This window comes from Mirounga angustirostris, unplaced genomic scaffold (genome assembly GCF_029215605.1).
Source record: "Mirounga angustirostris isolate CCGP_5_RB_7025 unplaced genomic scaffold, mMirAng1.0.hap1 SCAF_12, whole genome shotgun sequence".
NCBI lineage: Eukaryota > Metazoa > Chordata > Mammalia > Carnivora > Phocidae > Mirounga > Mirounga angustirostris.
The window spans coordinates 40,216,334-40,232,120 of record NW_026991720.1 but is presented as its reverse complement, the minus strand read 5'-3'; the positions used below and the strand labels follow the sequence as shown (position 1 = coordinate 40,232,120).

Below are 15,787 nucleotides of genomic sequence, written 5' to 3'. Positions count from 1 at the left end.
CTCAACAACTATTAACTCATTAATCTCCATAGCAACCTTAGGTAGGAACTCTTACGCTGCCCATCTTAGATCAATTGTCCAAGATCTCACAGCCGATAAGCAATGGAGCTGGGATGCAAAAAGAGGCAGTCTGGCCCAGAGGCTGTGCTCGCTAACACTGTGCTACACAGTTTCAAATAAATTTGACTCCTTTATAGGTCACTAAGCCTGCATCCCCCATATATGATCCTTGCACCTGGTGGATGGTGCCCCTTGGCTCCAAAATTCCATGTATAAAGAAAGGATGTCAAAAGGTTTGTACAATACTCTAAGAGGTTCATGGCAAACACTGTTCAATAAGTTGCCTCCTTCCGCCACAGTTGTGTTTCAAAGGGGACAAAGTTCTTGCGGGTTTTAAGCTAAAAATGGAAGGCGAAAGGTTTTGGCTGGAGCAGGTTCTTCTGAACCTTTTAAAAATTACCCCGCTAGGGTGGCTCAGTCGGTTAAGCATCCAACTCTTGATTTGGGCTCAGGTCATGATCTCAGGGTCGTGAGATCGAGCCCCACATCCGGCTATGAACCGGGCATGGAGCCTGTTTAAGATTCTCTCTCCCCCTAGGCCCCTCCCCTCCCGCTCTCTCTCTCTAAAGATAAAGTAAATAAAATAACCCCACTAAATACTCCACCTTCTCAAGCACATCTGAATTGCGCCTTACAAGACATCTTTAATACACATCCCTTTGTTAGGAGCGCCCCCTAGTGACAGAAAACAGATTCGACTCTGCCAGGAGATCTACATGGCCTTTGGGTACACCGGGTGCTGAACAGCAAAGGAGCTGGGAAAGGAGGGAGCAGGGGAAACCTGTTTCCTCACTCAGTTTTCGGTAATCATCCCTATAAAATTTTGCCTTGAGCTAAAATAAATCACAATAAAAAATACAAGAGGAAGATGAAGCTCAAATATTGTTACGACAAAGACTCATAGTTCGTGACAAAGACTCATAGTTCGTGACAAAGAACCATAGTTGATTTATTTCAAAAAGTTTTCTTCTAAAATATTTCCTTTAAAAATATCCAGACATTTCACGAGTACAATTATTCACGTGTCCCTTGTCAGGGAGTAAGGACAGATGTATTTTCACCATCTGCAGGGGGCATCCACAGCAGGTAAGGTAAATGCTGGAGGTTTGGGGGCTGATTCTGAGATGGGATTATATCCCCGGCTCCCACTGCCCCTTTGAGCCCCCGCCCCTCTGCTAGGGTGGGGACGCGGGCAATAACATGGCACAGATGTAAATCGCTGACCTGGTGGAAATGGGAGGGACAACACATGTTCCGTGGCAAGAGAAGGGCAGAGGAAAAGAGGGCCCACCCTCCGCCTCCCTTGGTGAGAGCTCATGCTGGGGCTGCCCCTGCAAGTCACCCTGCACCCATTTTGACTGTTCTTCCCCAATCGAGCCAGAGAGCAAAGCAAGATCAGGGAAGAAAAGATCTGCAAGTATTCTGCATGGAACTTCTTGATGGTCTCTCTACAGCGTTAGGAAGCATGATGACGCTAACCCAAGAGAGAGGTGGCCCCACAAGTCTGCACCAACCTGAAGAGCCCACCTCGCAGGAGCTCTGTCCCAGTCATCTGCTCTGCTGGGGTCACTGATGGAAAATACAAACCAATACATGATCTTCCTGGGTTCAGCCAGAGAGATCTTTCCAGAGCTAACTTCTCCCCTTCTACATGTACAACAACAACAAAGCTATGGTCTCCGCACTTAAAACCAAAGGTGAAGACAGTGTGTGCATTTAACCATAGACATCCACAGAAGACATCACAGAGCCCACCCCGGACATGTAAGGACAGGACACTGGTGATCTCTTCACCTGTAAGGAAGGAGTCCCTTGAAAGACGTGACTCCTACTCGCCAATCAAGGAAATGAGCAACACAACTGTCTGCAACTTTTTGCCTCAACTATTGGCAGCCTCAGAGAATGCCCTCGGTTGACTGGTTCCTTTCCAAATCTGTCTTAGAGCAGTCTGTTGGCGTGAGGAATGTAAAGGCAGAGATAAAAGCAAAAAATTATCCATAAGCCTCCACAAGGCTCAAGTACTTTCTGTCATCAAGGCAGAAGTCTCAACGACATCTTTGAACATATAACTCAGGAAGTGGTTACTTAAAAGCAAAAGCTGAAAAATGATTCTATAAGATTCTATTCACCTGAGAAATGTATATCAAGAATCAGCTCAGGGGTGCCTGGGTGGCTCAGCTGGTTGAGGGTCTGACTCTTGGTTTCAGCTCAGGTCATGATCTCAGGGTCATGGGATTGAGCCCCATGTCAGGCTCCAGGCTCACAGGGGAGTCTGCTTCAGATTCTCTCTCTCCCTCTGCCCCTCTCCTCCTGTTCGCTAGCTCTCTTTCTCTCTCTCGCTCTCAAATGAATAAATAAATATTTTAAAAAGAAAGGAAGGGAAAAGAAAAGAAAAAAAAAGGAAAGAAATCATCTCAGACTTCCCCAGACAGCTTTGTACCCCATTCCAACAATGCTGGTTTACTAGGACTCCACTGACCACTCGTACCCCCTCCAGGTTATTGCATCACCCATTTTAATTATGTGTATTTTTAACTCAAAATACATTATTACTGTTGTTTCTACAGTCAATATTCATTTAGCTGTTCCATTTCCAGTGCATTCTTTCCTGCATATCCATGTTAAGACAGAAGATAATACTAGATGTACAGACTATTGTACTTCATATAAAAGACCTCCATGACAGCATAAGGAAAAAGAATTGAGAATGAAAGTCGGATATATAGGTACTAGATAAAAGCTCAACTGCCATGAACAACAGACAAATCTCAATTAACAGGGAGGCCAGCTGGGCACCTTAGAGTGTTCCTAGCCCCTGAAAGGCCCCCATGAAGGCTAGAGGACCGCCCCCCCCCCCCCCCCCCCCCGCCCTGAGGAGATCCTAAGGCCCCTGTTTTGGTCCTACAACTTCTTGCTCTGCGGACTGATAAGCAGAGCTGCAAGGTCACTGGGTATCCTGGTGGCTGTCTGTCCAAGTTTGGGGGCGGGGGGGGGGGGGGGCGGTCTGGTTGGGAGTCGATGGCTGTGGTTTTGCGCCATCTGGTGGCTGATTCTGCTCCAGCTTCACTAATAACGAATCTCCCAGCTAGTTTACACCCTGATGGAGCAAGAGTAGAAATGATAAGGACTGGGGCTTTGCTGCATTTCAGATGCGGCCAGCGGGTGTGTGATCAGAATGGATCAGGCTGCAGCGTCCATGAGGCAGAACATAGAAGACCGGGTTCCAAGGAACAGGCACGCGCAGTATCTGCCTGCGAATTTACCACCACGCAGGCGTCTCAGTCACTGACAATCCCTCACCAACATCCCCCAGGGGTCTCTCAGGTGGAAGGAATCGTCTGGGGCTGGATGGACTGGCAAGGATTGGCCAGAGCTTCCTGGAAGAACACCCCAGCCCACACTGGGACCTCCTGAATTCTGTGTGGCTAAAACTTGGAGAATTTCAATAAACGACAGTTTAAAAAAACATTTGTTGTCCTTTTGCTTTGATGAACTATTGTTTATGGGTCACATATTTTACTATTTGAAAACAAAGTGCTTGGTTATGAATACTATCCTAATTATTAAATCATTCACATGGGAAAAAAGCTGTTTTACCTTGTGGTTACCAGAGGCAGTTTGCTGCCAAGAGTGGGGAGGGGTGAGGAGCACCATACAATCAGATCAATGTCAAAATTCACTTTCTACAATTCCCACACATGTACTCTGGATTCTTACTAACACTGTCCTTGGGCTCCAAGGGACTGAAGCACATTCTCAGCAGCAAAACCCTTATGAGAAAGTCCTGTCAGGAATGATGCAGAAATATAAGCCAAGCCCACCAGAGGGAGGGTCCTCCTCTATGGACAATGACTGTGGACTGGAAATTCCCCTGATCTCAAGGACGTGGTATTTTCCAGATAACAGGAGTTTCGAGGCAGCTTCTGACTTCAAACAAATGAGTCAAATCCCAGGAGGGCGTCATGCTCCCCCGTGACCGTGCTGAGCAGTGTGCCAAGCACTGGGCAGAGGCCCTGCTACACCACGAACACCTGTCAGCCAGTCAATGGTGGGCTTTCTCTTCCCCACTTAGCACACACAGACCACGGGCCTAGGAGGGAATGAGCCTGGCACCGCCTGGGATTCTCTTCTCCAGGGCTCAACCCCGACTGAAGGCTCCCCAAGCATTCAAAGTACAGTCCATTCTGCTTTTTCCCTGCAGCTATGTTCTATGAAGTCATCGCAAATCCTGAGATAACGAATACCGAGCCATTGCTTCCGAGGGGAGATACAGGGTGAGATGACTTCCGGTCTCTGGTCACAAGACTCGGTCAATCAGTCGATGCATAACCTTGTTTTATGTATTTTTTAAAGACACCTTATTTAATATATATTGTTGGTTCATTAACACTGAACTCACAGCAACGACACTGTCATGCCCGACCTGAGTTTATCTCACACACGTATTTCCCCCATAAGGCACATCCTGGCTCCATGCACTTATGAACATCAAGCAGCACTTTAGAACTATGCTTGGGGACCACTTTAAACAGCAATACCACCAACACAAAGCACATATTTCAAAAACCAAGGCCCTGGCTAGCCTATGAAAAGGACTCCCATTTACAGTAGGAGAGCTGAAAGGAGAAGGCAGAGCGTCCCCTTGTTTTGACCTCATGTCTGCAAATGACTATGAAGGCACCACGAGTATTGATTTACAACTAAGTTTTAGTGAATAGCTGGATTTGCAAATACGGAATCCATGAACCGTGAGGATGGAGGATTGACTGAATATTTCAAACCCCTTTGATTTTAAAATTCTCTATAATCTGTCCTCACTTGGAAAAACCAACTCTACTTCTCTCCCCGTGAACCTAAAGGTCAGCCCTCGACACACGTTTGCGGTGTCCCAAGCACACAACTTTCTTTCATCAGTAACTCGTATTTTCAACCACCAATTTTCTCGCCATCCTCCTGGCACAACTTACAACTCTCACACCCCCCAACACTGCCTGTCACAGGGTCATGGGACACCATGTGATGCTCCAATAATAATATCAATAGTTATTATAACATCAGCATAACTGCATCTAAATTCCTAGTCTGCTTACTCTGTGCCAGGCACTCTTCTGTATGATTTACAAGTATCTAATAATTTAATTCACGTAACACATTTATTGACTCTTATATCCCCAGATTAAAGATAAGGAAACTAACACATGAAAATGTCAAGTAATCTGCCCAAGGAATCAACCCTAGGCAGCCCGAATTTAGAGCCCAAGCTTAAGCCCATGTTACACTCACAGTTATGGTTAGACCAGGAGGCTTCCTCCTGTGTTAGGGAAACAGGGATGGGGATGGAGATGGAGGAAGACATGGATAAATATGCATCTCACTTCATTCCCTGCCATCTGTATTTGAAAAAAATATTAAAATGACACCACGCACTGCATATGCAATTATGTATAATTATACTTGTGTAAAGATGCATAATTATCTTCTATCATCTGGGAAGTAGAAAATCCTCTAAAAATTTTAACATGAATCTGTATTAGTCATTTCTTAAAATTTTTGTATTCTCTGATCCTTTGATACCTTGGAGGAACTGCCCTTCCCAGGGTTAGCTAATTCCTAGAGATAGGAAGCATGCGTTTCATATGCCAACTCGCCAATCCAGATCCCAAACCCCAAAGGATCTCTTTTCAGGGTTTTGCACTCTGGGCCACTGTCCCCTGGCCCCCATCACCACAAGGCTGACAGCTAGGGGCAGCGCCTCTGCTCCAAAGACCACTGAGATTATTCAAACTGGCCAATCCTAAACCTGCTTCCTCTATCTTGCCTTGCTTTTCCATGGAAACCACAACAAAGGCTCTTATCCACGTTTCCCCCTCACTCCCTCTGCCTCCCGACCCCGCCCACCCCCACCCAGTGCTTGTCCACATGCCCTCTGTGATGTGGCACGCTCCCTCTCTTGAGAACTATGAGTAAATACATTATCTTTTCTCCAGATGGGGTGCTGGCCTCGACCATGCCGAAACACAATCAAACCTACACTTTAAAAGAGAATCTTAATTCTGAAGTCATCTTTTTCTCATGACCTTTTTTCACTTCCACATTTTAGTCACTTTTCTCTTTTAAGACAATCTGAAAATGTTAAGGGAAATATTTATCAAAACTTCTCATATTAAAATATACTGTTCAGAAACAGTTTCTTTTAAAAATGAGTTTATTGGGGCGCCTGGGTGGCTCAGTCGGTTAAGTGTCTGATTCTTGATCTCAGCTCAGGTTTCGAGCTTTCAGCTCATGTCTCAAGCTCAGTGTCGTGAGTTCAGGCCTTGCGTTGGGCTCCACGCCCAGCATGGAACCTACTAAATTGATTGATTGATTCATTCATTCATTCATTTAAAATGAGTTTATTTGGGGCCCAGTCAAGCTAAAGGAATGGGAAAGAAAAGGCATTTAGGAAAAAAAAAAAAAAAAACAGGCTTGTCCAACTTCAACATCTGCCTTGGTTCAAGAGAGACCAGAAAAATGAACTACAGATATGTCCTTTGTAAGGACCATCCAACAGACTGGATGAATAGAGAAGCTACCAATTTGACATTAAGACAAACTCTGAAGGGTTTCTGGCCAGGAATGCAACTCTTCAGAGCATGAAAACCATTTTGCACAGTTCTTGGTCATTATAATCAACAAGGTACAGTTTGATTCGGGTATCTCTCTAGTTTTCAAAATAAAGTCATTCTAAATATGGGAATCTGCCTTCCGTCACCCTGAGAAATGCATGCACCCTTGCCTTCTGACTTCCAATAAGAACAGTATCATCCCAGACAACCCTGACCCCTCCTCCCGCCGGGGCCCCTGCAAGTCTGTTCGGCAACTAGAGAATCATTAACCGAGAGATCTTAGGAGATTAAGCGGCTTTGTTTTACAAGCAGGTGCTTTTCTGTGTTATGACTAGCTGTAACACGCCATTTAGCCACTTTAAATTGAGATTTCAGAATTATTTCATCAGAAAAACCTGCTCTGTTGGGAGGCTGCACTGAGAAGGAATGTAAGGCCATCTGCCTTCTGAAAGGTATTGTGCTTTATTATCCTTTAACAACCGTTCTGCTCGCTTGTTGGAGCAACTAACTGCCCCTTCTACTTTGGAAAACTGAAAAGGCTGCCTGTGATTTCCAGATATGTGCTCTCCAAAAAGCAAGGAAGAGAAGTACTATTTGCTGGGCACATCCTCCATTCCAGACGCTGTGCCAGGCACTAACAGATGATCTTTGATGACCTTCCAACGACCCTGAAATAGATGGGTAGCTGCACAACCGAGGAACCTGATGCCCGAACAGGTTCAACAACTGGTGCGCTGGCCCAATGGCTGGGAATTAGGGAAGATGGAATTAAAATCTAGGCCCACTCGACTCCAAAAATTTGTCATTTAACACTTCCTGGGCACTGCCTACTCGGGAGACGGGAAATGAGAACAATCTTCATCTTACGAATTGAATTTTCCTTCAATGAGATCCAAGAATTATCCAAACCTCAGTTGCTCCTAAAGGAGGCAACAGGAAGGAGTTCATGCAGGGAATAGGCAAGATTATTCCTCTTTCTGTGCATCCGGACAGCTTACAGCACCTAGAGATTTTATGGCCAGATACCGGCACCCCGCCAGCTTCCAGCGTTTTGGCACAATGGTCTCTAGGTGGCGCAATGAGCGCATGATTCCATTTACTGAGGCTTGTCTATTTCTGGCTGACTGGACTTGTAAAAGTGAAAATCTGTGCTCATCAAAGCTGTTGGAAATTTTCCACCATTAGAAATCATTACTAACTGGTCTTTCCAATTTCTCAACTCTTCTGATGCAAAATCGTGGCCTGGAAGAAGTTTCAGGGAAAGGACTAAAATTGAAAACTAAGGGAAAAAAAAAAAAGAACCATGAAAAAATAAAGGAAACCAACACTCTCTTTTTGGTTATTCTAGGTTCCAGGTCTTTGCTTTTTCTAAAATGACTTTTCAAGTCCTTTGAAAGGAGACCACATAAGAGCTAAAGCCTTAAAACCACATCGAATTAGCTTTCAGTTAAAAAATACGCTGTTCTTCCTAAACTACTTGAAGCAGAACACTCAGCAGACGCTGAAAACTAAGACGGAGATACACTCTAATACCGAACCATGGAAGGAATGAACAACGTGTTAACAAAGATGGAGCTACACGAAGAAAAGTCACTCAGACTTTGGCTCATGAAATCCCTGCTGATTTCATAGAGGACTAGAACATGAAAATAAAAAGGGAGATGTTTCATGCCTCCTGCCCCAATTACATATACCCTTCCTAGAGATCTGTAATAATCCCAGGAACCTGTAATAATCCGAATCCCAGCAAGTGTTCTTCCCCCAATGTCCCCTCTTTCCTCTGTCTTTCAGGTACACAGCCAGAAGGAGAAATGACACTGTGCATTCTGCAATTGCCGCCACCTGGGACAGAGAGACACAGCGAGTCCTGGGGCACTATGAACCAAGAACTAGAGTTTTGCCTTTCCTGCACAGTTCAAATGCACTGGCAATCCAGGTGGTAGCAGAGGAAGACAATGAAATGGGAGTAACTCAGGCATTCCCTACCCCAGGCTCTCCACTGGGTATCAGAATCAATTGGGAGCATTTGGAAATACACATCCCTTGATCTCCTTCCAGGGCATTTTGCTATGACTGGACAGCAAGAGAGATTGGGTGATTTTGTGAAGCTTCCCACATGGTTTGGATAGGCCTTGTTCAACACACAGAAGTAAAACCTGGAAAGAACTGGGTGGGGAGGGAGGATGTGAGCTACATCCACATTCATCAGCTATATCCCTGATAAACGGGCTCTGCTAACACACAGATGGGTGACAGCAGGGCTGGGACCACCTGTTAGCCTTGACCATCGATACACATCAAGTACAGGGAACTCTCACCTGGTCCCTTGGCCAAGAAACTTTGTGCTAAAATTCTAAAAAATAGATTCTACTAAAAAATTTAAATGGAATGTCAAGATATGAAATATGATTATATAAAAATGAAGTCACAGTACCTCTGTAAAGTTAAGCTGCAAAGCCGAATACGTTTGACAAGTATTCTTATTAGAAAAGACATATTAAGACTATCACCATAAAAACAATAACTTATCAGATTTATTTATTTATTTTTTTAGTTTAGGAAAGATTGGAGAGGTTAAAAAAATAGTTACTCTGATCCATTGGGCTAATGTGGAAATGACTCAGTGCGGAAAGCAATTTGGTAAATATCAACAACCTTAAAAAATAAATGCCATAGAAATGACAGTCTATGACAGACACAAATATATCCTAATAATGTGATTATGGATGCACGTAATTACCAGGTGACAAAGATGTCAATTTTAGACTTATTGGTAATTTCAAAACATTGAATTACTCAGCAAAAGGGTTTGGTTAAATACACTGTAGTCCATCCAAAAAATGAAAAACTCCTCAGTAATGAAAAACAATACATGTTAACTAATGTGGAAACATTTCCAAAGACAATCCCCATGAAAGACAGGGTTTCCCAAATAACATACAAAGCGTGATACTGATGTATATAAAGATTAATATTTGTGTCTTATGTGTCTGTGTGTACTAAAGAAGATTGTATTTGCAATTTTAAAATAATGCCTAATGATTTCTAATCACTGAAGCCAAAATCTCATTTTTTTCCCATTTATGATGGAGGACAAAATGGAAACCCAATTTTACATCCTCAGAATTTGAGATTAATTAGCTCAAAGTCACAGGAGAAATGCCATGGTGATAAAAGTCAGAATGGAATCCAAGTAGAAACAAAAACAGCAGATTATATTCAGGACAAGTGGCGTTCTGATTTGCAAACTGAACAAAAGGAAATCTAGGGACGGTCTTATTCACGTCCGTAACAAGACAAAATTTTAGGAAAGTACAAATTGCATAAATCTTATCGTGAATACATTTCAGGAGACTCTCAATTTGATTTTGATATGAAATCCATGTATATAAGTGATCCAAGCACTAACCCAATAATAAGATCCATCCCACAGTTGCCATCACCCATTTATTTCGAAGAGAACCTGAAGCATCTTGTGATGTGGAGTTAATGAAATCTACATGCATTCCGGGCTAACAACACTTAATCAGAGCTGAATAAACAAACTCAGTATTAGTCACACTTGTACAAGTTATTCTGCTGCACTGCGGCCAGAAGAGATTGTCATGTGATCCTGTTTACACCAGCTAAACATCTGGAAAATGTGGAAACTATTCTGCGAGGCGCAAGAGGACCACACGCTCGGAGGAGACATCAATTTCTGTGGCTGAGGTCAGACCCCTGATGTTGGAAGGAGAGCGCTTACTGGAGATAGCTTACTTACAATGAAGCCAAGTTTTTTATAATCCCGGGTGTACATGGACTTGCGTTTCTCCATGCTGCCACTGCTGTTACTAGGTTCAGACTCTGCATCAAAAGCGATTCTTCGAAGTTCAAATATGATGTCCCTCTGAGCCTGAAGGCGTTAGGGAGAAAAAAAGGGGAGGGAAGGGAAGAGCTGCTTTCATTGTGTGACATTACATATACTCCCTCTTTCCCCAGGGTCTAAATGAATTACTGCTTTCAGGCCAAAGAAAAACAGATAAAAGACAACCGATGTTCTAAGTTAGGGCTCTGCATAGAGTTCCCCTGCCGTTCTCCCTGCTGGTCAGCCCTGGCTTCATTCCACGATTATCCTCACGGCCAAGTCGTTTGGAATACTTAGGTCAATTACCTAGAAGTACTTTTTTTTTAGTATTTTATTTATTTATTCGACAGAGAGAGACATAGTGAGAGCAGGAACACAAGCAGGGGGAGTGGGAGAGGGAGAAGCAGGCTTCCCACGGAGCAGAGAGCCCGATGCGGGGTTCGATCCGAGGACCCCGAGATCATGACCTGAGCCGAAGGCAGACGCCTAACGACCGAGCCATCCAGGCGCCCCAATTACCTAGAAGTTCTAAATGGAGTCCCAAATATGATGGAAGGCTTGGGTCTGGGGAAAGCCAAGTTCAAGGACCTGGGACTCCCACACTGGCCGAACCAAAATGAGAGGCACGTGCAGGTTTATGAACAGCATTCAAGTGACAAGGGATCCCTACCTCCACTAAGAAGTGACTACGTGGAAACAAACCCTTAAAAAATGGTTAAAATGGTAAATAAGAAAAAAACATACATATATGTTTTCAATAAATAAAAGGAAGCATTTCCAAATGGGGAGGCCCATTCCACATTAAAATGCATGGCCTTCCGTCACTAGAAGTGGTAAGCTGACAGTCTCATCTCTCTGGGATGATTAAACTTGGCCTTGCCAAAAGTCCAGGGCACGTTGGACAGCCTCTCCAAGCCTCTCCAAGCCTCTCCACCCTTCTTAATCGCATGGCCTGGCGCCACGGACGAAGGGCTACAGCAGTTCCACACTTCACATGTGCGGCTCACATCTGCGCTAGATCAGGCCCTCACGTGCCAGTAATGAGTGTTTTCCTTTCCAAAGCTGCAGCGCTGCTTAAGTTGAAAATGGGCTACAGCAGGGCTCCCAGCTGTTTCCTCTCACTCTATCCTCACAGTAAAGTTCCCCCAAAAGCCTTTTGGATGGAGGCATAACATTTCATGCACAACAACCAGAAACCTAGAGAGAATTATAACAAACAGCCAACCAACAAAGACGCAAGCCCAGAAATCAGGTGTAACCTGGGACCCCCCCCACCCCCACCCTCGGCACTGATCACTGGAGAATGGAGGCAATTAATTCTTCCACCTGAATCAGTATCACACAGGGAAACCAAATGGCCCAAGTTGTCTGGGAACTTGACTCCAAAGCTATTACCATTGATGGTATTAGGACCAAGGGCCAAGATCTGTGGCCATGTGATATCAGGCTTTCTTATCCAATAAAAGAATATGCATGTGTTTGATGTATAATGAAAGAATCCATTTGCTTTATTCTCTGAGCCTATGTTCACCTAAATTTTAAATATATTCCCCCCAAGTTCTGGGGCGTGTTGGGTTAAGCATCTGACTTGGGCTCAGGTCATGATCTCAGGGTCCTGGGATCAGGCTCCCTGCTCAGCGGGAAGCCTGCTTCTCCCTCTGCCCCTCCCCCTGCTCATGCTCTCTCTCTCTCAAATAAATTTTAAAAAATCTTAAAAAGTATATATTCCCGGGCGCCTGGGTGGCTCAGTCGTTAAGCGTCTGCCTTCGGCTCAGGTCATGATCCCAGGGTCCTGGGATCGAGCCCCGCATCAGGCTCCCTGCTCCGCAGGAAGCCTGCTTCTCCCTCTCCCATTCCCCCTGCTTGTGTTCCCTCTCTCGCTCTCTTTCTGTCAAATAAATAAATAAATAAAATCTTAAAAAGAAAAAAAGTATATATTCCCCCAAGTTCTAAGATGATAATAAAACAATATCATCATCTACAAATTCCTGGTTTGGGAGTAGCCCAAGAAAAGATTTTTAATAACCACTTTCTCTCCCGTATATGCTTTTGCTGCGGTCCAGCGAGCACTCACCTGGTCCTGGGGGTCCATCTTGGTCATCATCCTGTCTTCCAGAAGGTTAAAGGTAAGCACCTGCAGCACATACAGCTGATGCGCCATTTCATTGTTGATGGCTCTCTGAGCTCGGATGACATGCTGGGGAGATAGTTCAGAAATAGTATTTTTTTTTAAAAAAAGGAAGAAAGAAAAAGCCAGCAACAATTAACTTAACCCCCGTCATTACGCCAAGTAAAATCCCAGAAGTCTTCACTTGGAGGCCCGGAGATTGTAGGTTGGTGGGACCACCCTTCAGAAGAAAGGTGAGGATGCAGGTGATCTTGGAGCTTTTCTTTCTATTCTGGCCCAATAAAGTTCCTGATGTTTAGGCCAGACTCCAGGTAAAGAGCTGCTCTGTGCAGCAGAGAGCAGAAGAAAAGAAGGCACTGGACATGTCCTGGTGATCGCAACTATATAAGTCAAGAAAGTGTGCCTGACGTAGAGTATCTTGAAGAGAGCTGTGGATTTCTACAACAGAAGCCTTCCTCGCATGCAACAGAGAAACAAATCGTGTGTGTGTTGTAAGCAATTTTGCCGTCATCTTGCCGTCAACAGTCTGACAGGTGATCCAACTTCTAAATGGGGAAAAGTTTTAGAAGCAACATAAAAAAGCAAAGTACCTATCAGGCCTGCAGTTAATTCACCATGGAAACTATCCAGAGACCACCACCACCACAATGCAATGAGAGAATTCATTTTATGTAATGCATAACTTTACTCACCTGCTAACAATTAAATGAAAAACAAAATGACCCTTCCCCTTAGAAACAGAACCAAAATGCAACAAATATAAAAGAAACGGCAGGAGACTAGATATGGGGAGCCTTTGCCCGCACCGGAGCTGGATCACAAAGGAGATTGAACGCTTGGGCCTAACATATGTCTTCTTTAGCAGAGACCATGGTTATCCCTTAAAAATGCCAAAGGACAGGTCAATGTGGCTTTTTGAATGTGCTAGACCCAAACACGTCTTGCCGTCTGAAAGAACTTTCTCAAGGTGCCCCAAAACCAGCATGCCCTTGGACTCTACACCCTGGCTGGGAGTACCGTGTCAAAATAGCCAGTTAAAGCAGGAGGGGTGGGGAGAAAAATGAGGAACAGAAAGAAGTCACTGAACCAAGATAATGGGGGTGGTGGGTGTGGGAAGCTAGGCAGTGAGATAGGGAGGTAGAATGAAACGCCATACCCTTCCAGTTCAGAACAGAATGTTAATTCAGAGTAAATATTTCATATCCGAGGTGTATAGGCCATCTATTTTATTAACAATGCAAAAGTATCTGCACTCCAAGTTTTTGCCTGATAATATGAGCCTTGAACTTCCAGCCATCAAAGTCTCATAGGAGAAGTCCCATCGAAGCAAACTGATCTTTCAGACACGGTGGCTTTAGCCATTCTACCCACCCCCTCTCTGGGCATTCCAACTCTGACTGCCACACCCAGGTAAGAACAGCAGGCTAAGACCTTAATTTAACATTTCTCATCCTTTGTCTCTCCACTCCCCTCCTCTCCCACAAATACCTTCACTGGACTATGCTCTAATACTGCACTTTCCACTTTTACTAAGAACCAGGATAAAGATTAAACATATTATGAATCCTCCTGCAATCTCTACCCAACCATTCTTGGACCAAAAATCTATTCGAATGCTCTACCAACACCCATTTCATATTCCAGGTCCAGGGGGAGAAGTATGTCATCCCCGAAGAACTGGGGTACCTCTTTTATCAAACAACGAAAATTACACTCATATGTTTCTTTTTATCCTAGTCAGCCAGGAAGTTCAAAATCAAACTCGATGACAAATTGTAGTCATTGCTGTTGGCTCTGGATTCTAGAGTATTTATTGTGTTTGCCCTCATAAGATTTTTAATTTTCAATAGCCTCATTGTATTGGAATGTGTGTGTGTGTGCACGCGTGTGCATGCGTGCATGTCTGTCCGTGCGTGTGTGTGTGTGAGCTTGCAGAACTCCCTTTTGAAATCATAGAAACAGAAATTGCTTCTTTGGTAAGCTGGGAATCAATCATGCGTGCTTCTTTCAGTCTTTGGTTAAAGTCAAATAGCGGATAAGGCCTCAGGAAATCATGCCCTTCAATTTATTTCTAAACATTCACCACATAACATGCAGGGCTTCTTTTGCACTCACATTTCAGGTCATTTTTGCATTGCAGTTAACCAGTGGATTCCATGTACATCTTCCCTGCTTGTCTCTTGCAAAGGGGCCCAGGGAAATGATGGTCAGAATTTCAGGACTTCTGTCAGAGTCTGACAGGTCTCCAGTTAGCTTCCTCATTAAAAACAGTATAAGCTCACACCAGTGGATATTTTTAAGTCACAGAGCCCCTGATTTCCTACATACAAAGCTAAACTGATGGTGAGGGGGCGCCTGGGTGGCTCAGTCGTTAAGCGTCTGCCTTCGGCTCAGGTCATGATCCCAGGGTCCTGGGACGGAGCCCCACATCGGGCTCCCTGCTCAGCGGGGAGTCTGCTTCTCTCTGCCCCTCCCCCTGCCTGTGCTTTCTCTCTCTCTCTCCCTCATGTTCTCTCTCAAATAAATAAAATCTTAAAAAAATGAAAAAATGAAAAACTAACATGATGGTGAGTGTAATAAACCTGCCCCACCGGGAGAGATTTCCTCCCCTTCCTGCCAGACTGTCTTTCTACGGCAGTTCCAGAGATGACTCCTTCCAATCATATGAGACCATTCCTGTGGGAAAGCCTTGTTTATTCCAATTCCAAAAGCACACTTCTGCCTCCTTTCTAGTTACTACTGCTTCATCACAGAAGCAAGTCACAGAACAAACCACAAACTGAAGCCAAAAGGGGAGATAAATGAACGCACCAAACCATTCCTGCCCAACAAGGTGGTCACCCCATATAGGTACTCACTGTTAAAATGATGGAACGCAGTTGCTTCTGAGCCAAAATATTCGCCATCTCCTGTTGAAGAAAAACACACCCACACAAAACCTTAGGTTAGAAAACTACACTTCAACATGGCCCCAAATGACTTTATCCAGGGGGTGCTTCCTAACTGGGTATCAGCAGTATTTCTGATGAAAGAATAGGCTCCAACAGGCAGTAGTATCCAAATTGCTTTTTGAATGTTCTGTTTAGGTAACTGAGCCTTGTCCAAAAGTAAAGGGAAGGAAATCTGGCACCCGCAAACTTCTCCTTT

General features: G+C 44.3%; 1 protein-coding gene across 8 annotated transcripts in view; it reads right to left on the bottom strand.

Annotated features, from left to right (window-relative positions):
- The window catches only part of ELMO1 (engulfment and cell motility 1), a 520,853-nt gene that overhangs the window by 306,434 nt on the left and 198,632 nt on the right, over positions 1-15,787 (bottom strand). For all 8 annotated transcript variants that reach the window (XM_045864408.3, XM_054505224.2, XM_045864407.2 and 5 more), the window contains 3 exons: positions 15,499-15,549; positions 12,587-12,709; positions 10,429-10,560 (listed from right to left, as the gene is read on the bottom strand). In XM_045864408.3, the coding sequence (XP_045720364.1) occupies positions 10,429-10,560; positions 12,587-12,709; positions 15,499-15,549 (306 nt within the window). The remainder of the gene's footprint in view (positions 1-10,428; positions 10,561-12,586; positions 12,710-15,498; positions 15,550-15,787) is intronic.